This window comes from Talpa europaea, assembly GCF_964194135.1.
Source record: "Talpa europaea genome assembly, chromosome: 10".
NCBI lineage: Eukaryota > Metazoa > Chordata > Mammalia > Eulipotyphla > Talpidae > Talpa > Talpa europaea.
Window position 1 is genome coordinate 104,045,070 of NC_140077.1, and position 25,901 is coordinate 104,070,970.

A 25,901-nucleotide genomic window follows, 5' to 3' on the forward strand; every position below is an offset into this window, starting at 1 on the left:
CTGCAGCCTCTGCAGCGCCGGTTCGATGCCCGGCTGCTCCCCGGCCACTGGAGGAGGGTCCCACATGGTGCACAGACCTCTCCTGCCGCCCGCTGCTCCCCTCAGTAGTGTACTTTGGTCCCTCTGGCTCTGGTGAATTCTCTCACCCTCCTGTGCCTCTGACTGTACCCAGTGCTTGTATAAATAAATCTTTTAAAAAAAAAAAAAAGAATTCATTCCATCTGGGCCATTCCATGCTTGCAAAAAAAACACATGACAGGGCCTCCTTGGTGGCGCAGGAGGTTGAGCACCACTCTGTGAAACTGTCCACAGCCTCTGCAGCACATGTTTGATCCCCGGCCGGCCAGAGAGCAACCCACATGGCGCAGCAGACCTCTCCTGTCTCGCCTGCTGCTCCCCTCAGCAGTGTGTTTCAGTCAATCTGCCTGTTCTGTTCCCCACTCTGTCTCTGGTGAATCCTCTCACCACCCCACATCTCTGGCCTGTACCCCAACTCTTGTATGCATAAATAAATAAATCTTTAAAAAAAACAACATGATGGCAACCAGGCCCTTCTCTGGCTTAAATCTTGAATTCAAATGAAAATATGTGTAGATAAGAAACTGTATTCACAGAGGTAAAAAAACTACTTTGTTTTCTGCATAATAAATTTAAAGAGGCTTTGGGGTGGGGGGTGTATTTCAATTCACAGAGAGATTTTAAGTCTTATAGAAGGAAAAGGTAATTGTTGCTAAAGACCATTCTTGTGAGAAAAGTGCAAACCCCGCAGTGCCCTCTGGCAGAGGTTCTCAGGAGGGAAGAGCCTGCTGGCCCAGCCACCTGGAGCTACCTGCAAGGTTCCCTCTCTCCATGTAACTCTTTTCCTACGGCCCAATACCAAGTCACTCTAGTTAAATCACACTGTGGTAGCGAGGGAGCAAAAATATCACTGAAGTCATTTCTCCAGTTTTAGTGCCCTCAGCGGCAGAGATGCAAACATACGGTTCTCATCAGCATGGCCTAGAAATAAAACTCTATTCTAAGCTCAGCAAAAATTCAAGTGTGTTATGCTTACATTTCTCTGATTTTATTCTGATTGCCAATATTAAAAAGGTGTGATTAGGAAAGCTTAAATTTGTGTTGTTTCTCGTATATAAGGGGACTTAAAAATTACATACTATGTTACCATCACCAAATCCTTGGAATTTTTCTCCAGTTTTCTTCCCACTTTTTATTACAAGTCATAACTGAAGGTGTACTATGGCCAATGTGTGTTTTAACAAATAAATCCTTTACAGCCAGTTACAAATAAAATTCCTATCAGTTTGATTAAAGCCTTATTTTTTTAGTATTCTTAACTGACATTTTTCTACACTACCATAAAGGGTCACTTCAGAAAGTTCTAGCTTAGAGCATTGGGCTCACTTACATTTCCATTTTACCTCAACTAAATTAAGTAAATAAGGACTTGTGTGGTTTGAGGTTTTAAGTCAATAATATGAATCAATCAGCAAAGTATTAATACTTACCCTCAAAGTTTTATATCCCATTCATATAATTATAATACGAGAGCTTTGGTTTCAGAGGATGGAAATGCACTAGCAAATAAGGCTGCAAAGCTACAGTGCTGGAGCCAGAGGCTGCGCCCACCTGCCAGGCCTCGCCTGAAGCCCAGTTACTGCTGTGCTATTTTTATTCTACTATTTTGAGTTCTATTTTTAAAAGCATTATGAGGGTAAGAATTTCCTTCACTAGAGACAACTGGAGGATACTCTATTAATTTAATACTACAGAAGAATGATTGAAATCTCTTGTGAATGATTAGCACTTTTAATCTCAGGACCAGCAGAACATTAACCCTTAAAATAAACTCGAAGAAGCAGGCAGAGCGCAACTGAAAGCGATACAAGCATGCACATGCACACGATAGAATCTGTCTCTGTGACCCTTCCAGGAGAGAGACAAGACTCAACTGACGAGGGATGTGATTATACCTTGAGAACTATAGTGTTACATAAATGGAACTGATTCATCCAGTGGTGAGTCAAGTCTAAAACTGAGCAAAACCTTTTCAAAGTCTATACATTTTTTTTAACATACTTCTAGCCATCGGAACCAGAAATTGATGTGTCAAGCAAATTAACATATGTAGCTAATGTATACATAAACACACCCGTGCAAACTGACCACATGGTTTTCATGCTGCTGAGGAGTAAATACATTCTAGAGAGCCAGCATCCGGGGAATGCAGGAACTGTCATCCTAGTCTACATGTACTCTCTGCTATCCACCTTGTCTTGTCATAACTACCCATCTGTGATACTCTTTAAAGGAGGTCCTACATTAGAACTTCTTTTTTAGAATACTTTTCACAAAAGCAAAGTGCTCCCTCAGCATCTAACATAGGTGATTTTATTATAAATTCAGCTTCTCATAAAGTGTTTTTACCCAAAAGTAAGTCATAAAAACTCTAAAAGGATAAGGAGCAGACACCCAGGATCTTGTCAAATCAATAACTTTCCTTCACACTTGTATTTTTTTTTTCCTTTTACGACATCTCCTTTAAAATCCATTCTCCTGCTCCGGAGCTCTGATCTTGGAAGAATCAAGGATATGGAAAAGAAGGAAATCAGATGAATAAAGGTGGGCACCCCAGGAGAACACCACTAGCTCACCCCAAGTGCACTCCTATCTCACGGTTATTTCATTCATTTTACTTTTCTTGAAACTTAAAAAAGCTCTTCATAAAATTGAAGTGATGTTCCAGGCTGCTGAAACAGGTGGAGCTTTGACACCTAAAAATCTCTTTTCCTTCTGCCCTTGAAATTCCCACAAATTTGAAACTTTATCTTTTCCAAGCTGCAATATTCTGCATCCAGGGAGATTAACACTTTAAGCTTCAAGCTTGATCACAGTCGGCATGAGTCCTTGAGTCGCCTCTTGGGCACGGCTTCACTCTCTTCCTTAATTTCTCCAAGTTCCCAGATTAGTCCCTCAACACTCAGATCACATTCCTGCATCTAATGCTTCTTAACACGATGGACTGCAAATAATTACAGCTTACACGCTGTCTTCCCCACTTAACTTGTTTCCAAAGTCTTAATCATAATAACTAATGTTTGCGCAGTGCAATTTTGAATCCCAAAGCATAACAAGCAGTAAAAACAGCTGAGTAAATGAATCTAATTACAAGTTCAAAAACCATCAGCACTTAGTTTTTCATTAAAAAACAATCTGATTTGTTTCAGAAAAACAAGGATTTTTATTAAAAATTCCAATCACTATAAAATATTACAAAATACATAACATGGCTAAAACAATTCACATTCTCCTTTTAATGAACAAAATTGTCTTTTAAGCAGTCCCAGGCTCAGTATGAGATGACTAATGCACTTTATTTATTTATTTATTTTAAAAAGATTTTTATTTATTTATTTATACAAGCACTGGGTACAGGTCAGAAGCGCGGGAGGGTGCGACAATTCACCAGAGCCAGAGCAGGGAACAGAACAGGCAGACTGACAAAATACACTGCTGAGGGGAGCAGCGGGCAGCAGGAAAGGTCTGCGCGCCACGTGGGACCCTCGCCGGTGGCCAGAGATTGAACCGGCGCTGCAGAGGCTGCGGGCAGCTTCGCAGCCCAGTGCTCAACCACTGCGCCACCAGGGGAGGTCCGGCACTTTAAAATTATTTAACATCATACATGAGTATGTATGCAATATCCTGAAAGCAAATAATGCAAACACTGTAAGTCCTTAAAAGTTATAAAGAGATACTTACTGAATCCCAAAATCTAGAACTGATGGCTGAAAATGCAAGCCCTTTCCACTGAATAGTTTGTCTGAGAAGCTGAAAGAGAAAAGAAAAGAGACATTAATGTTTGTAAAGTTTGAAAACTCGAGCGCTGAGTTAGAGGATCCCCTCAGGCCAGTGGCTTGCAACACATGAGCTATGACTGTACTCATTTATGAGCCTGCATTAGATCTTAAACATTAAAACTGAACAATGAGGAGGGTAATGTAATTCTACAGCTGCTGATTATAGTTAATATCACAGATCAAATATATGCATTCTTTAGCATTCAGGCAAAAACAAAGATGGATTTAATTTTTAATAGGTTTCATTTCTTGGTCAATTCAGATAACAAACCTATTTTCATAAAACTCCAAATCAAGAAAAGACATACAAATAAGATGGAGTTGGGGTGGAAGATGGCGTGGAGGAGGAAGGGGCTTTGACCTCTCCTGTTGTTAGACTGTTTAGAACAGGGGAGGGATGGGGAACATGGGGAACATGGTTCCTGAGACCGGAACTGTCATCAAATCTGTATTTCTAAGAATAGCAAATCACATAAAATCGCACATGGCAGGCCACCGTTATTAATTATGATGATGATTTCATTTTCTTTCTTTACAAAAGAATGTAAGAAAACACACGACAGATTTAACATTATACGAACACAAAGATACAAAATGCAGGATATCTGTACATATACAGAACCGAAAGACTGCTACAGACAATTTTAAAACCATGTGACCCAAAAACATTAAAAGCAAAAGTAGCTCCTGAATGTAGCAGATGTATCTATTTTCCAAGACTCCAGCAAGCTTCCAAAATACACTTTCTCTCCATCTCTCTGTCCACCAGGCAGCCCACCACCAAGCATGGCTTAGAGGCTGGGCCAGGAGTGGACACTGAGTTTCAAACCTGCGGGCCCACATAAGCTTTGTCACCTCCAGCAAGTCCCTCTTCATTTTTTCTCAAAGGTCCAGACGGCACCAGAGGATTCTTCCAGAAACCTTGTGTCATCAGAAGGAGCCCAAATGCACCTTTTCGTTCCCCTCCACTTTTCTGCCCTATCAGCTTCCTTTCCTGCAGCCTCACTCTGAAGAATCCGTTCCCCACCATCTCCTCTGTATCTCCCTCATTCTAATATCCAGCATCACTTATTCTAATAGTACAGGTGACACTACAGTGTCCATCTTCTCCTGCCAACCTCTCCACTTACACTGAGCACCAAAGCCCAAAAGGCCAGGACTACCACACTCTGTTGCTTCCAGAAATGTCTGAAGAGCTTCACGGGATATGAAGAGGCACCCAGCAGCTCATGCACCACCCCACCCGATTCCAGACCGAGCTGGCCAGGGCTCAGCGTTGCAGAAGAAAAAGAAAACAGGCACCTTCACCTGCCCCAACTTATCTTTCGATAATCATGCTACTGCATGAGAAATAAGGAGAAATAATTAACACAGGTCTTCTTCCTGCACTGTGTATTGAAAAATGAATTTAAATCAGATATCACATAAAACCGAGTAAGACAAGCTTTGAAAGATGTAAGGGATTCACCCAAGGTCAGAGAGCAGAGAGGCAAAGCCAAACTCCGAAGCAGATCTGTCCAGGTCAGAAGCATGAACCTGGTATGGCGTTCAGGCCTAATGAAGTTCACAGCATCTGCCCAAGGAACAGTAGCAGCCCAGCGCCGAGGAGGGCTTGGGCTTCAGCGTCTAGACCCCAGGCCCAAAACCTATCTCTTTCTAGTGCTGAGTCCATGGCTGAACCTCTCTCAAATCCCACCTCATTATCTGCAAGATGGAGGTGACAACAGTATCTACCTGGTAGGTCCCGGAGATTATAATGAGATAACGTGGCCTCTGCTTCATGCCTGGCACACGCTTCAGTGCAGTAAATACTAGATATTGTGTTACTAAGAGGATGACTCTCATCTAACAAGAAAAGCCATGAGAACAGATGGAGAAGCCAACGAGCTGAGTCAGAGTTGACCTCTGGGTGTAAAAGTCCCCAGTGGGGCAATAGTCATTATCTCTGAAGAGAGCAAGGCACTTCAGCCAGGCCATCTCATACCATAACAGAGATCTTTGAATTCCACAATTGGGGAGTTTTACATATGCCGAAGGAAAATCAGACTTTGAAGGTACAACCAAAGCAACAAATAAAAATAGCTAGAATCTCTCAAATTTCTGAGAAAACTGTTTTGACCTCACAATGGAGAAATAAAACCACATTGATGTTTTTTCCCCTAAAAGTGGAAAAAACAGATTCCTCCATCTCACTGGTCAGTTTCAATGATTTTCCAATTTGGAAACTAGAGCAATTGAAAAGGAAATTTAGTTGTATAAGTTTAAAAGTTCCTGGGCCTCCCTGGTGGTGCAAGGGGTTAAGACGCAACCTATGAAGCCATCCGAGTTTGATCCCCGGCCAGGGAGCTACCCACACATGGCACAGCAGACCTCTCCTGTCTCGCCCGCCGCTCCCCTCAGCAGTGTATTTCAGTAGATCTGACTGTTCTGCTCCCCACTCTCTCTCCGGTGAATCCTCTCTTCCCCCACACCTCTGGCTTATATCCCAGCTCTTGTATGCATAAATAAATAAATCTTTAAAAAAAAAAGTTATTGTAGCTAAAACCACTTTGGGCATAGGTGGTGTTGGAGAGAACTCACAACACGCTTAGTAACAGAAAACAGAGGGATGAGAAATCCCTCAGGTCCTCAGACAAGCCCCAAATGCCTGGAGTCCTTATTCCTAGGGAAACCGAATCTACTGATAGCAGACGCGCCCTTCCAAACATTTCAGTCCCGTAACTGAGACATGCCAGTGAACTAGCTGCAAGGGACGGTGTGGCCACTCACAGCTGTCATTCCAAAGGCAATGGCCACTTCTCCAGAATGAGCACAGGCGGGAGCCCCACCAGTCTCTCAGCTCAGGGTTCAGCACCATGGGGCAGGGGGCAGCTCACGGAAGAGTTTCCCCTCCAGGTCATAATTTAGGGCGCCAGAAAGGGTTGTATGGCAATCAGCAAAACTCAAAGATGAAGAGTTCAACGAGAAAGGAGAAACCTAACCGTTTCTTGTGGTTCTTTACCAGAAGGTACCATGGACTTGGCTCGAGCTCCTGGGCTCAGCCACCCACTTTGGGTCAAGCCCGTCAGGCAAGGCTTTTGCCCAGAAGGGGATTTATTTGGAATCTGTTATTTGAAGTCCTTTCTTCTCTTCTCCACCAATTCTAGAGCATGCATCCCTTAACAGTTTGGGGTTGCCTGCTCACAAGTTCACACCATGAGGAAAGAGGCAAAGGCTTAAAATAACACAGGCCACATCTGGAGCCCAGCATCTGAGCCAAGAGAGCACACTAGAAACTCAGCCTGTTGACTCTGAGTGGGAGAGCTTGGAAACTAAGCAAGGAGTGGGGAGTGTGAGCAAGGAGGCAAGTGGCAGCCCAAGTGGGCAGCACCACAGCCAACACAGTAGGCTTCCCTGGGCTCGCACCCCAAGCCACGGAGAAGTCATGTGGGCCACGGGTCTACATTGGGCCTTATTCCTGAAGGTCTGTCCACTTTCCGGAGAGCTTCGTGATGTCTCAGAAGCCCACGGGCTGTAGAGGCTCAAGTCCTTTCTGAAGGAATGGAAAATAACACGACCTTGCATCAGGGACTGGAGACCACCTACAGGAGTGTGGAACTGGATGGTTTTCATTTATAGCTTTGCTGAGTAAACTCAACACCTGGAGAGAGCAGCACATGTCTTAAAAGAAAAAAAGAATTCTTTAAGGTGAGGACAGCAGCCTCAGCCATCGGATGAGGGCAAAAAGGTTGCAAGGACAAGAGGAAAGGTTACCCCCGAAAAGAAACCAAGCAGACCACACCAAGACTACACTAGCATCTGGCGTCTCAAGGATTCGGAAGAGCACGCTGTGCTACTATCGTGGGGGCTGTTCTCTTGCTTCTGTGGATTCAGATGCCAGGCTGGGCACAGAGTCAGGGGCTGTGGACTCCACGAAGGTAGAGACTCTACACTGCTAATCTCCTAAGACCTTTCGCAGGAAACACGCAATTCAAGGACTCAGCTGCTAGTCCCAGGGCCCTTGCAGGAATTTTCCATCATGCAACATAACTGGAATGGATCCCTGCACAGACAGAAGCCCCAGCCCGGGGCAGCCCTAGCTGGGGCTTGCACAGGGCTGGCCACTCCAGGGCAAGGCCCCCCACTGTCCAGGGCTCAGCTCCGAAGCGGCCCTAAGCCTTCCTGTGACCCAGGACACCAGCTTTAGGAGCAAAAGGGCCGACGGCATGACTTCTGAAGTCAGTTGTATAACTACAAGAGATGTAAAAATTTATATCATAACCCTAGGACCACAAATTATTCTCTTTTCCTTTTAATTTAAAAAAAAATCTCAGAAGTTTACAACTAGGAGAAAAGTATGAGCTACACAGGCAGGTCCGCTTAAGTGAAAGCGGCCACTGATCCGGGGAAATGAACTACTTGCAAAGAACCGCTTCACAACAGCAGCAGCAAGCAGCACTGTCCCCCATTAAACTCCGAAAAGGTGATGATGGGTCATTGGGCCAGGCATGATTTTCTAAGTTTCTTTACCTACAGAAAGCTTCAGGCTTCCATGTCCAAGTGAAGAGGGAAGCCCTTGCAGGAACGCCAGCAGATCCACGGGCGGTGCTCTCACTGACACGGGGAGATTGGGGTCCACAGCTGACGGCCAGGCCTGCCCGAAGCCATGGCACAGCCCGCCCCACTGCTGTCCTTCAAGTTGCCGATGGCCTTCTTGGCCTTCACACCACCCATGGGGAGGGTAGGTGCTCCTTCGCTAGAAAACTAACCCTCCCTCAGATTCCCCTGCCTGCTCCAGGATTCTCAAGGCACCACCCCGCTTTCTCCTCCACCTGTACACAGCACCAGACCCCCTGACCTTCCCCCCACCCAAGCCCTCACCTTCCCTGCAGCCTGTTAGTGAAGGAACCAGGGCAACTCAGCTCCTTGAGCATTTATAGCAAGGCAGTGCCGTGCAGAGCTCTGCAGTCTCCACATCACCCTCAGGGCCCTGTGCAGACACCACCACCATCCCATCGCCTGCACAGGGAATGGAGCCTTGAGGGTTCAAACACCTGCCGGGGCCCCTCAGGTGACGGGAGCCAGCGGGGAGCTGACCGCCCCTCGGCCTCCTAGCCCGGCTCTCTCCCACTCGCTCCCTTGCTCCACCACGGCTGTGCTGGGGGCTGATCACAGCATGACCTTGAGCACTGAGCTTACTTAATCTCTCCTCTGGCTACTCTCTCCTGCAGGGCGTCTCTTGGTTTCTAGGAAATTCTGCCCAGTTTCCTCCGATCCCAGTCGCTGCTCCTTCCCATCTCCCCATCGGCTCCTCTTCCTGTGCTCTTCTCTCCCAGGCGCCAATCCTCACCGCGACAGCCCCCTCCCCACGACCCCACCCCCAGTTCACGGGGTGGGGGGGGCCGCTTCCTAGACAGGCATTTGTCATTTCTCTGTGTATCAGCAGGAATGGCCACAGGGCAGGGTCTCTATGATTCGAGCAGACGGAGTAAAGGAGAGAGTCCTGGCACCCTCAGTGGCTTTTGCAGGCTTCTATTGGGATTACCAGGTACACGGCAAGCAGGGGTGCTGGGGGGCCGGGAGGCTGGCAGGCCTCCCAGCCCCCAGCAAGTCTTCACTCTATCTGGGTTCTCCGGCGTCCCCTGCTTCCCGCTCAGCTTCTGCTGCTGCTGGCATCCCCGTGACGCCGCCCTTAAAATTAGAAGTCCAGTCTCTCAGCCCAGGTGTACCCACTCCAGGTGCCGCCATCAGGCATTCATTCAGGACCACAGGGTTCCCTCATCTATCCTGATGGCGGGAGGGCAGAAAAGCCTGACACCTTTTACCTACCCTACACAGGGCTAGTGTGAATGCTCCCGCTCGCTCCCAGGAGCACTTGCTGGCAAGTGACCTGGTCTTGGCCGGTTTCACCTGCCTGAAGTAGAAGCAGATGCCACAAGGCAGGCAGGAAGGAGGGTGGAGATGGATGGGGGCAACCACAGCAGCTGTGCAGAGGGGTCCGGGCTGCGGGCAGCTTCCGGGCACAATTCTAGCTGCTAAGTCCCTTTCGCTTGTTTGTTTTCTTCAGTCTTCCTAGAGATGCTGTAAGCTGCCCAAGTCTGTTCAATAAATGCCCTTTGTGCTTGAATCAGCCAGTGTTGGTTTCTGTGGTTAGACTGATTCATTTCCCAAGCCTGTGCATCTGTGGCCTGGACTCCTCTGCTGAGCTCCTGATTTAGCTTCCAAACGTATCAGACACCGTCTGCCAGAACCCGCACACACCTCCACACGGGGTCCACGGTGGAGAACGTTGACCTGCTAAGACACCCATCGGTTCTGGGCATTGCATTCCCATGCCCTGAGTGACAGTCCGGGGTGGGAACCTGTTGAGATCCCAACTCCTGTGACTTGAACTCACGTGCTGAGGATGCTGGAGCCACTCCAGTGCATGACACAGCCACACCACCCAAACCTGCACCCCCTCTAGTCTCACCAGCAGGGCCCTGTACTCCAAAGCCATTACATGTGCATTTCAAGCAATCTTAAAAGATATCATTACAGTTATACATGTAATCATACCACAGGTCACATGTTATTTAAAAAACCAAAAACCTTTAGCTAAGTGGTTAAATAACTGCAAAAACCTATAAAAGGCCAGCAATTAAACACAAGTTTCCTAACTCCTGCCAACTTCCTCCTAACTGCAGCGTATAGGTTGTCGTCTATGGTTTAAAGACTTACCCTGCTTCCCTAGATTCTATTCTGATGTGTTAAAACCATTAAATATAATTTATAAATCTGAAAAATACAAAATCCATTTTGCAATACCTTTTAGCTCTAAAACAAGAAGTTAGCATGAAAAAGCAATTCATATTCAATGTCTCATGCAGGAACAGAACTGCAAAGAGGCTACGTGGAGGAAGGAGCCAGAGCAGAGACTGACATGATAAGGCCTCTGGGACCCCAGGGACGAAGCACTTTTTCCTCTTCTGTCACAGGCAGACACTGTAAGACCCTGCAGTACTGCAGCTATTGTGAAAAACCCAGCTGGAGGGCCTCCCCTGGTGGCAGGGCGGTTGGTCTTTGTCAGATTAGTCATCTTCTCCTCAACATGTAAGTCCCACTTGAAGCCCCAGACCTCTAGCCCATTCTTTAGCGCAGGACATATACCCCCACTTTGTCCCATTGTCTTTAGAGTCCCCATCCACATATTTATAATTTCTTTATATGTATGCAATTAAATCTGACCTCTTCTACTAATCTGTCTGATGTTAATTCAATTGCTCAGGCAGCCTGAGAAGAACCAGAGGGGTTAGGAAATGTCCTCTCTGCCCCTACTATCCTCCGGTGAAAATGACGGACTGAGTTTCAGACAAGGAGAAAAACACAAATTAAGACACACAGACTGCAGGAAGATCGGAAGGATAAAGACTGAAGTACGCGTAAAATGAGAGTCTTGTGGCAGGATGAAAGAATAATCCTTCACATCCCAGAACAATATTGTAATTCAAACATGGTGAACTGATTTATTTTTAAAATTCCAATGTGAGCAAACATTAAAACAACATTCAGGCATGACAAAGAATATTTGCAGTCTTGCTGAAAAACATCTAAGCTTTTAAACTATGGCTTAGTGGCCTTCGAGACCACAGTTAAATAAGCCTGCAGCTCGAGTTTAATGAGAATATGGCAACGGTTAGTCTTGTACCTCACTAGCCCCATCCCTCACTATCTCTGTACCTCACTATCCCCGTACCTCACACTCTCTGTACCTCACTAACTCTAACATGAGGCACTTCTATTTCTCAGGAGACCTGGACAATATGTGACTTGTCAGTGAGTTCAAGTCTTCTATAAAAGAAAGGGGGGGCAGGAATCTACCCTCTGATAGTAATTATTTTCAGAACGGAAAGCAGCAGAAACTCCTTTAATTGGGCCTTCAAACTGTCCACCGAACTCATCAGCATAGAGCTCACGAGCCACAGAGCCTAACAGAAAACTGCCAAGCTCACGTCTTACATGATATAATCCACTGTCAGAAAGACTTTAAAGTTGATTTTTCTCATGTGAAACCCAAGGAACATGACATGGGAGAAGCCAGTCTAGAGTGTGCCCAGAAGAACACGTACCCTTAATATAAGTCCGCGGGGCTAGAACTTTTTCCCCATAGGGGTGTGGGTTGGGGGAGGGGAGAGGCTGGAAATTTTTTAATGTTTTATGGCAAAAGCAATTTTTCCTTGAGAAACAATGGTACAGTTTTCACCGTTTCTTTTCCAAATTTTTGTGACAAGATTTTGTTCTCAGGACCCTAATGCCCCTTCTCTCCCTCTTCCGTACAGTTTTTCATTGGGCACGTCTCCCAGGCTCCCTTGCAGTGGGTATGGCCGCAGGGCCAAGCTCAGGAATCGGGATATAAACCGAAGGATCAGGTGGCAGCCTCCAGCAACACGCTGGCGGCTCCCCCACCTGCTACCATGAACACAAATGTCTCCACGACACACCATGAATCCCAGGCAGGCGTGGGCACCCTCCGGAACTAACAGCGGTGATGGACAAGCAGTGGGTCCCCGAAGGCTTCTGGGAGCCAGAGGCCATGTCTCCAGCCTCTCATGGGAAAGAGAACCTTCCTTGTTTGAACTATGGGTATTTTGTAACTGTTACCTCAAAATTTCCTTCTAATTAAAACATCCTCACAACCCTTTCTAACACCAGAAACTGCCAAAGGCCCCGCTCCAGAGCCCCAGAGCAACCCTCTTATCCGTGGTTTCCCTTTGCCATTCCAGCTGCACACTATCAGCCACAGCCCCAAAACACTCCAGCACAACAAGGTGAGCTGCGAGGGAGACCACATTCACATGGCTTCTACTGCAGAGTATGTGCTGTTATAATTGCATGTCATTAGCTACTGTTGATAGTCACTTACTGTGTCTCATTCACAAATTAAACTTTATCACAGGTGTGCATGGAAAGGAAAACAGTATATATATGGGATTCGGCACCCCCCCCCCCAGGTTTCAGGCACACCCTGGGGGGTCTGGGACTCATCTTGGAAGCACAATCCAGTTTGTCCTGGGGTGAGGCAGGTTCTAGCAGGGCCAGACTGGCATCTGGTCCAGAACCACAGCTTCCTAATAAATCAGAGGGCTAGCTGGCCAAAGCAATCAAAGTAATCCAAAGCTGACTGCAAAACAAAGAAAACTCTAACAAAGGTTAGTGTAGGGGCAGGACAGGCCAGGGTGCAGGTTTTCTGATCCAGCAGACCGGGTAAAGGAGGAGTCAGAGTCCTCAGGGGGGTTTTTGCAGGTCTTTTATTGGGATTACCAGGTACACGGCAGGCAGGGGTGCTGGGGGGCCGGGAGGCTGGCAGGCCTCCCAGCCTCCAGCAAGTCTTCACTCTATCTGGGCTCTCCGGCGTTCTCTGCTTCTATCTCGGCTTCTGCTACTTCTTTCTCGGTTTTTTGGCTTCTCTTTCGGCTTCTGCTGCTGTTGGCGTCCCTGTGACGCCGCCCTTAAAAGCAGTCTTAACTCAGCTGAATCCCATCTACCTATGCCCACACCCTATTCCAGGTGCCCGCCATCAGGCATGCATTCAGGACAAGGATCCATCTATCCTGATGGCAGGAGGGCAGAAAAGCCTGACATTTTCCCTTACCCTACAGTTAGCTGCTCCTGCTTCCTTTCGCTGGGAAAAGGCACTGATGGTGGCGGCCCAGGGTGGCTTGGGCATGGACTGGCACAAGCTGAACAAGTCTGCCCATGATCTGCCTTGAGGACGGGCACACAGACGCACCTCCCTGTCCTGCCTCACAGCCATAGTACAGAAGTACAGGGACCCCAGGAGACACCCCCTGAAACCTGGATAGGACTGACCTCATGTAGGGTAAATGGAAACTGTCAGGCTTTTCCACCCTCCCACCATTGGCCTCTTTAAGATCCACACCTGTGGGTTTACGGGTGCCTAATGGTGGGCCCTGGAGTAGGCTGTGGGCATGCATAGGTGGGCACACCTGGGCTGAGAGGCTGGGCATTTAAGGGCAGAGTCACGGGGACACGAAGAGAAGCAGAGTCCAAGAGAGAGATCACCAGAGAACGCCAGAGAGCCCAGAATGAGTGAAGGTTTGCTGGAGGACTGCCAGCCTCCTGCCCCCCCCCCCAGCCCGCCCCCTGCCTGCCCTGCACCTGGGTGCTGCACTACAAATGGTGTAAAAAGCTCAGTAAAAGCAAGCAAAAGCCACCAAGGGCTCCAGGACTACCTGTCTGCCTAGATCACAGAGAACCTACTCTGTGCCTTGCTGGCGCTACACCTCACCACAGCAAAAATACGGGGTGTGGGGGGCTGGAAGGAAGGCCCCGCCTAGGAATAAAGTCCAGGAAGGGGATTCGCCACTGACAGCCCAACACCCCTTGCACGACAGTGAAGGCAAGAAGCAAAAATGAACCTGCTGTCTGGAGACCGCTTGAAACTTCCTGGGTGATGGAGTCACAATCCCACCTTCCCGAGGGGAGGCCGGCAGGCACCCTACAGAGGAAAACAAGTGCCCCCCTGCTTGACTTCGTCTTTCAACACTGGCAAACAGCAGAGCTCTCTCGATCAGAGGAGGGAAAATGGGGCAGGCCTGTGTCCTGCTTCCCCGTCAGTCTCGAGAGAAAGGAACCCAAGCCGGAGGAAGGTTACAGCAGTGAGAAGAAGGGATGGGTTGAATTCCCAGGGCCTGTGGGCTCGCTGGGCCCCAATCAGAGGCCAGCCCACAAAGGTGGAATTAACTAGAAAGATGAGGACAAGAAATGATGAAATGGTCTTGGGCTCAGAATTTATAAAATTACAGTAACACCTGAGGTCAGGGGTGAGCACTTTGCAAAATGCTGAGCTAACTGCTGGCCAGTAGGGGTGACGTGGGGGTTCTGCAATCATGTCGTTCCTGATCCTTGGGACTAAGTCCCTGGTTGTTCCTGTCCCTACGCAGAATGAAACAAAACCAAGCTCACTGCATGAGGAAATCTTATTTGTTGCTCTAAGAATGGAGAAGGGTGAGCTCTTGCTCAAGACACCATCATGTGCGAAGGGGCACAGTTGCTTTATGGGGGAGTGTGGCACTCCACGAGCCTGGGGTGGGGTTCCAGGGGTGCGCAAGGGACTTTTCGCATTAGGCACCTTTGCACACACCACCCCAATCACCATCTTGGATGTGGCTGGTTGGTCCACTCCTGGCCAGCTGCCTTGGCGCCATAGAACAAACACAGCTGTGAGGGCGATGCAGGGTAAGTGATTCATCAGGCTTTTGCACCACCAGCCTCTGTGGTTATTGGTGGATGCCAGATGACATGAAAAGTCCCATGTTGGGTGCCATATGTTGTCATTCTTGGAGTCTGTGGGTTTGGAGTGTGGGGTTGTTGGGGTCACTCTGGGAAAGGTTTCACCAGAGCTCCTGTTTCAGCAACACATGGCGAGTTCCCCAGGCGAGTTTCTCCACGAGACAGAGGTATTAGTTATATTTAAAGAGCAGGTTTATTAGGGAAAGGGATGGAGGAATAAAGAAAATTTGCATAGATAGACACAAGCGGGCAGGAACAGCTGCCCCAAGAGGGACAGGTTTGCTGAGAGAGGCCTGCGTGGTCGCAGGCGGGCGGCCTCGAGGAAAGCTGCCCTGCTGAGGGAGGTCAGGGAAGAGAAGCCCCGGCAGGTACAGGTCACGGGCAGGCAGGAGGCTGCTGCCCTGCAGAGGAGAGAGTGGTGAAAAGAAGCAGCTGCATCGTCCCAGGTGGGCAGATGGACTGCTGCCCCTTTCTGTTGGTAGGGAGGGCTCTAGGGAGGGCTCATCTTTGTGGTGGACAGTTTGTTAATCTCCCTATGTTCGCTGTCAGGTTTGTGCTCCTGACAGTCCCTACAGGAGGAGTCTGATACCTGCCTGGGTCTTGTGCTTTGTGATCTAGGCACTGGCAAGAAGCTCAGTTCCTACAGTTGGATGAATCGCTATGTTAATTCCTTCTACCCCCACCTCTAGCTGGAGCCGAGCCGCGTTGTGTGAGCCAGGTTTCCGGTCTTGGGGCACCCTCCTTTCCAGTTATTCTATTCTTATCCTCCATCAGGACCAGGAGATGACTGAGAAAGAGCACACCAGAGGGAGCCCAGAGGAAGAGTGTAAAGATTTTGGGGGGTTGGGAGGCTCTGCCTGTTAGGGGAAAAAGGCGGTCCCAAAGCAAATTCCATACAGGCTTTGTGGACTCCACCCCCACCCCAGGCCAAAGCCAAAGACACTGGGAACTCCAAATCCCATCACCACCAAAGGGAAGGTGGCTGGGACCTGAGGGTGGGGTTAAGCAGCCAGGTGGATACAAAAGGCAGACACGTGGGCAAACTTGCAGGTATAAAACCCTGGGTACATCATTCCAGAGTTAAGAAAGCGCCAGAAGGAACTGACCCAGAGACGAAGTCCCATTGGTCTTGTGAACCCATTGAAGACTTGAGATATTTATTTAAGAAACAGAAAGAAACGTGAATGTTACCAACTTCTTTTCCAGTTATTGTTGCAGGATACCTAAGAACTCGTTTTTTTTTTCTGAAGGAACCCTGAGAAAAAAAAAAACTAACATGCTCTAACCAATCTCTTCCTTTCAAAGTTTGGGAGATGTGAAATAACATCTAGGATCATCCATATGCTGACAGTATTTTTTTTACATAGAAAGGTTTTTAATCTTGATTTTGTTATTTCCTGTCAACTTTTGTTTTTTTACTTTGAAGTTTTTTTTCTGCTTGTTTTTTTTTATTGTTACTTTGGCCTATCAGACAAACTGCAGTTGTATGGGATATCCCACGCGTGATGAATGGTAACTAAAGAGCTCTTTGTGTCTGTATGTTGTCTGTCTGTATGTCCTTCTGTCTAACCGTCTTGACCTCCAGTGATCGACAAATTGGTATACATGGTGCCCATATAAGTTGAAAAAAAAAAAAGAGTCTCCAGTTATGAGAAAAACAAAAGTTATGGTTTGATTGTCAACATTGTGCTACTGAACTAAGCCGGTGCCTTCATAGAGATTTAATATTGTTGTTTCTGCTAATTTTCTGGTATTTATGGCAAAGCTTCCCAGAAATCTAAATTCAAGTACAAATTTGGTAGCCTGTCATTTGACTGATGCAAGGAAATTTTGTGGAACCTCAGTAGAGCTCCTGAGACACTCCACGAAGTTTCTCCTTTTCCTCCTGGGAAAGCATTACATGAATTTGTTCTATTTGGCTTTTACCTAATGAAGTAAAACTGAAAGGGAAGCATTGTCACTTGGGAAAATGGTAAAACTTTGGTATGTACAAGATGTTAACAGTAGTATCTGGTATGTATGTAAATTGTCAATGGTGATTGTCACCTTGTAATATTGTATAATTCAATTGTTTCACACCTACAGAAATTGTTTCCGGAAATATAGGGAGAATAGGTCTCAACAGATTCCTATTGATGGAACTGTTGAGAGTAAAAAACTTTCCTACAAAGGACTGAATAGACCTGGAAATACACCTGACATTTACTAAGGTTTCTTTGACATAATACTGGAAATTTTTTTTTATGCATTCTGTCCTGAATCCACAAAATTTTTGTTTTGTTTTGTTTTGTTTTGAGTAACCAGGATCTGCAGAAAGGTTGTAATTTTTTTCCAGCAAAGCTAACTTGTCACATTTTCTCTCCCCTTGATACCAACACAGCATACAAATAGTGGTAGTAATTTTTGCTACTTATTTCAGAGTCTGTTTTTGCATAACTTCCATAGGGATTTTGTCTGTTTTAACAAAAATTGGACGTGAGTTTGATTGTGTGGCTTTGTGTGGAGTTCTTCCAGAAACTTGAAAAAGAGCTGAACCAAGAAGAGGAGAACCTGTTTCCCTTGTTTGTAGGGTTCCAGAGACCTCCAAAGAAGGTGAGGAAGCTTGCCTCCATTGGCAGGACTGGACAACCCGGCCAACGAAAATGCCCTGGTACCCTCGAGAAGAGGAAAGCCCAGGTGGAGTCTGATGAGACCAACTTTATACCTGAAGCATACATCGACTGGATGCCACCGGTTCGCTCTGATCCTGTATGGAATATTTCAACAAAGCCAGCTAAAATTGCTGTTAGTTATTTCTATCCTGTGATTTTATGCAAAAATAGGAAAAATGGTTTAAAAGTACATTTAGTTTGCAAACTTTTGCTTTGCTGTTAAAAGTTTGGGATCAAGGTTGAGAAAATTTGTGTTTTTACATCAGTTGAACCATTTTAAGATTTTTTTTCCTGAAATTTTTACATATCTGCTGACTTGTTTTGGCTAACGCCTCCAGATTTTTTTTTTTTTGGCTTAAACTGATGAACTATTTTTCCTGGAGTGGAGGACTTTTGCTTTCCACAATGGACAAATACCTGGAGAGACTGGTTTTCTTTCACACTGGAACCTGACAAAACGTTCATCTGAGACTGCATCCCAACCTCCATATATTTGATCTTCATCACCATGGAAATGGTGGCAAAAAGTGAAAGGGGGGAATTGTTAGGGGGAAAAGGCGGTCCCAAAGCAAATTCCATACAGGCTTTGTGGACTCCACCCCCACCCCAGGTCAAAGCCAAAGACACTGGGAACTCCAAATCCCATCACCACCAAAGGGAAGGTGGCTGGGACCTGAGGGTGGGGTTAAGCAGCCAGGTGGATACAAAAGGCAGACACGTGGGCTTTGGGGGCTCTCCATTTTTGGGCTCTCGGCCAGCTCGGAGCGTCCGGTCAGCTCTGGGAGTGACTTTGGGTTTCCAGGTCGTCGGATGGGGTAGGACGCATTAAAGACTTTATTTCCCTATTTTCTCCCTGAGTTGTACATTTTCCTTATTTCCTTTCCTCTTGTAAATAAACCTTTTATTAACCCTTTTGTGTGTGTCTGTAGTAGAGTATTCATAAGTCCCTTTAAAGCGCGCGGGTGAGGACCCACAGCCAGAAACCCGTTTAATATCGGGGTTGCTCTATAACATGCCTACCTCCTGCATCCCCCATGCCAGGCCGTACCTGCCTTCTTGCATGCCAGCCTCCCTGCCTGCTGCGCCTGTGTGCCTAGCTGGTTCCCTGAGAGAATTAAAGCCTGAAAAATGCACCAAGGGCTCCAGGACTCTCCTTTATTTGTCTGCCCGAGTCGATGATGACCCTACCCTGCCTTGCACTTGCTGTCACTAGAGACAAGGTTACAGGAGCAGTGGGCCTTCTTGTTGTTGGGTGACAAGGTGAGCAGAAAGCAAGAGGAAGGCTTCATACTGTGCCTTCCATGGATGCTAAGGAAGCAAATCAGGCTAAGGCAGGGCTGAAAGGTATCTTTTAGAATTTCATTTACAGGAAGGAGGTAGAGTTGGGGTGGGCATCACGCCTCCAATTTGATTCAAGTCAGCTGCCAGGTCCAGGCTGCACCCCAATGGAATAGCAGCAAAAGTAGCAGAAGCCTCCCTTTCAATTCAGCCCAGAGAATTTAATTGTTCTTAATTATACAGCCGCCACTCATATGCAAATAGTGTGTGAGGGGTTTTCCTTTTAAATTGTAATTTTTCTTTCATACCCTTGAGGCACTGAGTCTTGTTGCTGAAGACATCACTGAAGACAGGGCCCCTCGCAGCCTGGGCCCAGGAGAAAGGCCCCTCTTCACAGCGCCCCCCCCCCTTTGTCCTTCCCGGCAGGCGTGCTGCTCCTGCAAGCCAGGCTGCCCAGTTCCTCTCAGAGGTCTTTCCCTTTCCTCCAGCATTCTCCCGCCCCAGACAAAGCACCCTAAGAATCCAGCACAGCCTAAGGGCCCAGCAGAGACGGGAGGGGAAGCAAAGATTAGCTGGTCGGTATCTAGCCCTTTCTGACAGAGGGTAAGAGCAGACAACTTGGGATGGAGGCGTCACAAGACCAGAAACTGGAGGTGGGGGTAAAAAGATTAACAAAGTTGTTAAACCAGCTACAGAAATGAAAAAATCCTTAGGCCAGACGCTATAGAAAGGTGCAGAACACAGGTGAGGCCACGGGACTGAGGGCCTTTGTAGAAAATCACCTGGCCTTACAAATCAACCTAGTTACACCCTAGAAGTAATTTAACAATAAATAACAATTCCACAAAGGAATGAACCCCTCCCCAAAGAACGCTGTATAGGAACAATGTCTGCACTGGCAAGAGGCAGCTCTCCTGCCCGCCTGCGACTGACTATGCAGGAGCCTCGTTTTCTTTTTTCCTTTCCTAATAAACCTGTCCTTTTAAAATACAACCTTCAGGGCCTCCCCGGTGGCGCAGCGGTTGAACGCTGGGTTGCGAAGCTGCCCGCAGCCTCTGCAGCGCCGGTTCGATCCCCGGCTGCTCCCCGGCCCCCAGAGGAGGGTCCCACATGGCGCGCAGACCTCTCCTGCCGCCCGCTGCTCCCCTCAGCAGTGTCCTTCGGTCCTTCTGCCTGCTCTGCTCCCCACTCTGGCTCTAGGTGAATTCTCTCACCCTCCCGCGCTTCTGACTGTACCCAGTGCTTGTATAAATAAATAAATAAATAAAATACAACCTTCACCTGCCCTGTAGGCTGCCTTCCTCTCCTGGGAAACTTGGCTAAGAGGGGAACTCCGCCAAAACTTTTCTTCGGAGAGGCAACCTAAGGTACTCACTGAACCCCATACCTCATCAAAACGACACCACTTCCATTCAATCCGATCAATGAACACCAACTCCTGAAGAAGTGGAGTGCTCCAGTAAAAACTGTTTGGAAGATACTAACATGAAAAAATGCTGCCAACTAATAAAGCAAAAAAAAGTGTCAGATGCAAAGTGGTTATGTAACAGGGTGGTCCCCAGGGAAAGGGGAGGTGCCAGGTTCCCTGCCCCCCACCCAAGGAAGGGTGGAGCTGAGCCAGGAGGAGGCTGAAGGCGGAGGGGAGACTGGTTTTCAGCTGTTTCCACACCAACCAGCACCTTTAAACAGCCACCCTATCAGCTGCTGCCTGTGCCTGCCTGGCCCCAGCTCCGCAGGGCAGGGGTGCTGGTCTGCTCTGAGCCACTGTGCCCCACGCTTCAGAAAGCGTCCTTCATGATGTCTTGTTGAGTAACAGAGAAAGTTTTTGACGGTGTCACGGACTTAATAAAGTCATAATTCAGGTCTCAGAATATCTTTTCAATTTTCCAATTACATAAGCTTGCCTCGCCTTAAGTCAGCATCCTCAGGCTCGTGAAATGGGGGTTTCCCAAAACTTCCATCTAACACTTCACTGAAATAAATATAACTGAAATCTAATTTTAAAAGGAAACAAATGTAACAGGGTGGTCCCCAGGAAAGGGGGCGGTTGCAGGTTGCCTGCCCCACCCAAGGGAGGGTGGAGCTGAGCAGGGAGAGAAGAGGCTGCAGAGGAGACTGAGGAAGGAAGGAAGCAGGACGGGGAGCCAGAAAGAGATCTGGAGGAGGCACATGGAGCCGAGAGACACGTGAAGAAACTACACTTGCCTCTTGGTCATGGACTGGTTGACACAGATGTGGGTGACAGACCCGTGGGAAGGTGACAATGGTGGGTTTTGTCTTGATTTTGATTTTGCTCTTTTCCTTCCAGACTTGTCTGGTTGTTTCTGATCCTTTTCTGTGGGTCCCCACTGGAAGATGCTTTAGACTGTGGCAGGCTTTTGGGCCTTGCTCTGGGCCAATCCCACTTGGGTGGACTTTTACCCACAAGGGGACGGGTCACTTTGGGTGCTTGATTTAGAAACTAGATTCTTTGCCTTTCCTGTGTTGTTTCCTAATTGTATTAAAGTTCCTTCCCATTAAAGTCTCATATGTTTTGTGTTGATGCGGCGGATGGCAGAACCCTATATAGAATAGGCAGGTTTGCAGGGTTTGGGCTGCCCCTCTCCCTGCCCTGTAACACAAACACTACATGAAATAGCTTTAAAAGACAATGTCAGGTAAGTTATATTTTTTACTTAACTAAAGAAAAGCTCAGGACTAGACATGTCCAGGCCACACAAATTAATGGCGAAGACTATACAACTGTGGTGACAAGGAAATTAAAAAGCACAAAAGATATGAAACCTACTGAGAAAAATTAAGCAGTGAATGAAGCTCCAGACAGCTGCGGCCGAGAGGAGCCCAGGACCCTTGGAATGGACCAGGTCACCCTGGCTTAGGAAGAATCTTTTGGACCAAGGCTCCTTGGGCCTCGTTCAAACCCTTGATTGTCTTTGGGTGACAGTAACACTGGTCACTACAACACACCTGCGATGTTGTGCTTCTATTTATCTCAATGAGTAGATTCATAATCCCAGCGTGAAGAAATAAATTACAACTATAAAATTTATAAATACCAGTTCCCCAAAACTAGAGGCCTACTGAGGTGAGGCCCAGAACCTGGCCTCTGCCTCACATCTGCCGCCTCTGCCACATCGCTGTTCTGAGCTCTGCTCCCCAACACTACCAGGGGCACCTGGGGCCAACAGGGTATAAAAGATCTGAGGGATGGGAAAGAGTCCCTGACTCCACTTCTTCCTAAAGCAACACCCTGGCCTTCCAGGTTACGAGAGCTAATAAATCTCTTTTAATTGGAACCTGTTGATTGAAGCTGAAGAGGTCACAATGAGTAATTAGATGGACCCTGTAATTAAAACATCATTCAGAAGGCTGGGTTCAAAAGTCGAGAAAGCAGGGGAGCTTTGGAACATTAAGAAACATTTTAGGCCTGCTTATGAAAACAAAAGCTTGCTGGAAAAAAAGAGGGCAATTCGACAAAAGCGCAAAGATAATCTCCATCCATGATAAAAAAAATAAGTGTCCGTCAAAAAGTGCAAACTACATTTTCTTTATGAAAGAACCAAAGCTTCTTGTAAGAGGGCCTAAAATGTTCTAAAATTAGGTTGTGGTGATAGCTGCACAACCCTGCGGATACACTAAAAACACTGAGTTGCACACACGGGTGATTTGTAGGGAATTGTGCATTGTATCTCAACAAGGCAATTAAAAAAAAAAAAAAAAAACCAACGGCAAGCAGACATGCCAGCCTCCTAATTCAATCACTCTTCCCGGAGTCAGTGGGGGAGAAGGCAAGAGGCCACTTCTGCAGATGCATCTTCCTGACCCATACAAACTCCACAAACTCATTTCCTTTCTGTGCACACAGTCGCCTCTTCTACATAATGAAAATGCCATATGCAGATGCATTTGATTAGCGCTGGCCACATTTCCCATCATTATGCAGCACTTTGTAAACTGCAGTTAATTCTTGCCAATTATCCAAGTGCAAAATCATTCTGCCTAATTTCAAGCAGCCTAACAGCTGCAGAGGAAGAACACCCCTACCCCTGAGTGGAGGCCCATTTGCTATATAACCCCTGCTGCTGCAGGAGCGCCAATCATCCAGGGCTCATCAATTTCAATCAAGTGGGTACCATCAGACCAGACGTGGGGGACGGGACTGCCTGCCTCCTCAGCTAGCATGTGCCGTCCTAAGACCTGCAAGAGAGGGTGAAGGGCAGAAAGTGGGAGTGGGCTTTAAATTTGGGGGGTAGTGGGAGGTGAAGAAACCTCACAAGAGCAGAGCAAGTGCTTACACCATAGGCTCCCCCGCCCCCAACCACCACCAGCTGTCTCCAACCCCGAATTACTCTTCTTGGACATGGGAGCCCTGATCTTTGAAGCGTGCAGCCTCCAGGGCCAGGGAGCTCCAGCACCGCCACGTTATTCTTAGTTCACCAGTTCTCCAAATAATCCCTTGACCTCTCAGCTGAGGAGGCATTTCCGTATTTTAAATAGCTTCCATTGTGTTTTTCCTTCAACTATAAACAGAGATAAGAAAATACACCAATAGTAGTTTATATAATGAAACAAGGTATTATCCTGTAAAATGCCATATTTACACAATGAAACAATGCCTATAAAATAGTCAGTTAAATTTTCTACTCTCCTATAAGCAACTCAGTGTCTATCCAATATTAACAACGCTTTTGAATTATATTCCTTTCCTCGTGTGGTATCGAGAGGGAAATCCTGCATCCTCCACACGAGGATACTGCCACATTCTGGCAGTAATTACGGAATTAGTCCCTGTAAACATTCGAGAAAAGGTAAGTTCTCTATAGTAGAATCTTTGAAAACGCAGAGCTGCTAAACAAGAATCATCAGAGTCAAGAAATCTGGGAGCCCCTGGAACCCCACCAACCTCTCAGAGAGGACCAGGGAATGCTTTTTACAAACGGGGCTCCACCAGAGCCTCCTGCAGCATGGGCTTCTATGAGATACGGAAACGTTCTGGGGATTGCACCTGGAAATTGGTGTTTGGGGAACAGCTCCCCGAGCCACTCCCCTCTCTTACACCCCTTCAGAGCTTGGGGGTGTGGGCCTTGGGGCACACAGGCCCACCTGCACACTCCAGGACCCTTCCAGAGCCACTTCTCTTTCCAGTGCAGCTCATTCCCATGATCAACTTCGTCATCTCAACCAGAGTCAGGTTGCAGGACTATTTTTAAGCAGAAAGTCATCTTCAGAGAAGGAATTAGGTGCTCAGGAGGTGCAGGTTCCAGGGAACAGGCCCTTGCAGAACAGCTGGCCAGCGAGGGCCTGGGGGGCCTCTGTCACCGGGATGCTCCGGCAGTTACCGACTGTCACTGCCATCTCAGGACCCACTGCCACCGCCCCTGGTGACCCACCAGGCAGCACGAAGCGGACATGGGAAAATCACCCATGCTCTACGGTGTACCAGAGACTGCACTTACAGGAGTGAAATGTGCTTCTGATGCCACTGCTGAGTCCCAAATGAAGGGTGAGGGACTCTGGCAGCCTGAGGGCTAGCTCCCTCCCTCGCTAACACCCAGGTTTCCCTCCAGCCTTACTCCCCAAGGCCTTTCTTCTCTCCATTTGCTCTTTCTGTGGGGACAAACGGATAGTTCATGTCCCAGCACCTGTATTTCAAGACGTCTTTTGAATTTCTTTGGTTCAGCTCAGAAGACAACCTGTCTAGATATTTTAGGGCCCTGATCTTCATCACCCACTAAAACCCCAAATCCTGTCATTCACCAAACTGTTGACAATTGAACTAGACAGTCAGGATTAATTAAAAGAACACTAACACTACCTGTCCTGGTCGTTCTAACACCCACATTAACAAGTCTGCCCAAATTCAGCCAGCATCTCTGATATCGCGAGCTCTGGGCCTCATGGCCCCTGTGAAGGGGCAACACCCCAATCACAGAAGCTGGTATTCCCGGAGGTGCCTCAGAGACCAAAGGAAAAAGAACAGTAGAGACAGAAAGTTTCTCAGATGCTGTAAATGGAATACTTGATGCTGAAAAGATCGGTAAACTCCAGGTCTGGAGCGATGGTGGCTATTCTTGCCACAGACGCGAGGTCTGGTGAAAGGAACATATGGTGACATCTTGTGTAAAAGCTGACAGGCCATTTTTGCAATCAGATCTTACTTCACGCACACACTATGCAACTTCAAAACATGGGCATATGTCAATAAGCACATCACCTGCTGGGGGGTGCAGAGAGAGGGTGTTAAAGCAAATGAAATCATTCCCAGCACAGCAGCGCTGTGCGCTATTAGATGCGTCCTCAGCTGCTCCTCTGAGGACGCAATTCTTGCTCCCCGATTGAATTTGATACCGTATGTGCTGGCAACGCACCCCCTCCCAGGACTCAGGGGTCTCTTCTCATTGCTTCTCTACCTCTCTCACCCCCTCCCTTCCAAAGCAGCAGCATCTGTTTCTAAACAAGGAGTCCACGCAGGCTTCTTTCTCTACACATTCACTTTCAGTAAGTGGAAACACACTGGTTAGCACACTTCAAGTTTACTGAAGGTGGGACGAGGCACAGCTACAGAAGCTTGCCAACTGAGGTGGAAACTTTGCTTTCATTCATTTTATAAAAGGGGTGCATCCCATCTACACAGTTTCGCAGCCTGCTGTAAAGGATTTTCTTAATTAGGAAATTCAAAGTCATCAATGCTTTTATGACCACAGTAGCACCGACTCCGCGTGCAACAGAACATTTCCATCTTCTACAGATGAAGGTCAAAACTCACTGAGTTCAGTGTCATTTCTAAGCACCAAGATAAAATGAATCACAAAGTATCTCAGAAATCAACAGTGAGCACAGACAG

At 47.3% G+C, this 25,901-nt stretch overlaps 1 protein-coding gene across 2 annotated transcripts in view; it reads right to left on the minus strand.

Moving 5' to 3' along the window:
* Window positions 1–25,901, minus strand: part of TMEM131L (transmembrane 131 like) — a gene marked incomplete at both ends in the record, with an annotated part of 134,833 nt that overhangs the window by 56,395 nt on the left and 52,537 nt on the right. For both annotated transcript variants that reach the window (XM_084246177.1, XM_084246176.1), the window contains one exon: window positions 3,760–3,828. In XM_084246177.1, the coding sequence (XP_084102303.1) occupies window positions 3,760–3,828 (69 nt within the window). The remainder of the gene's footprint in view (window positions 1–3,759; window positions 3,829–25,901) is intronic.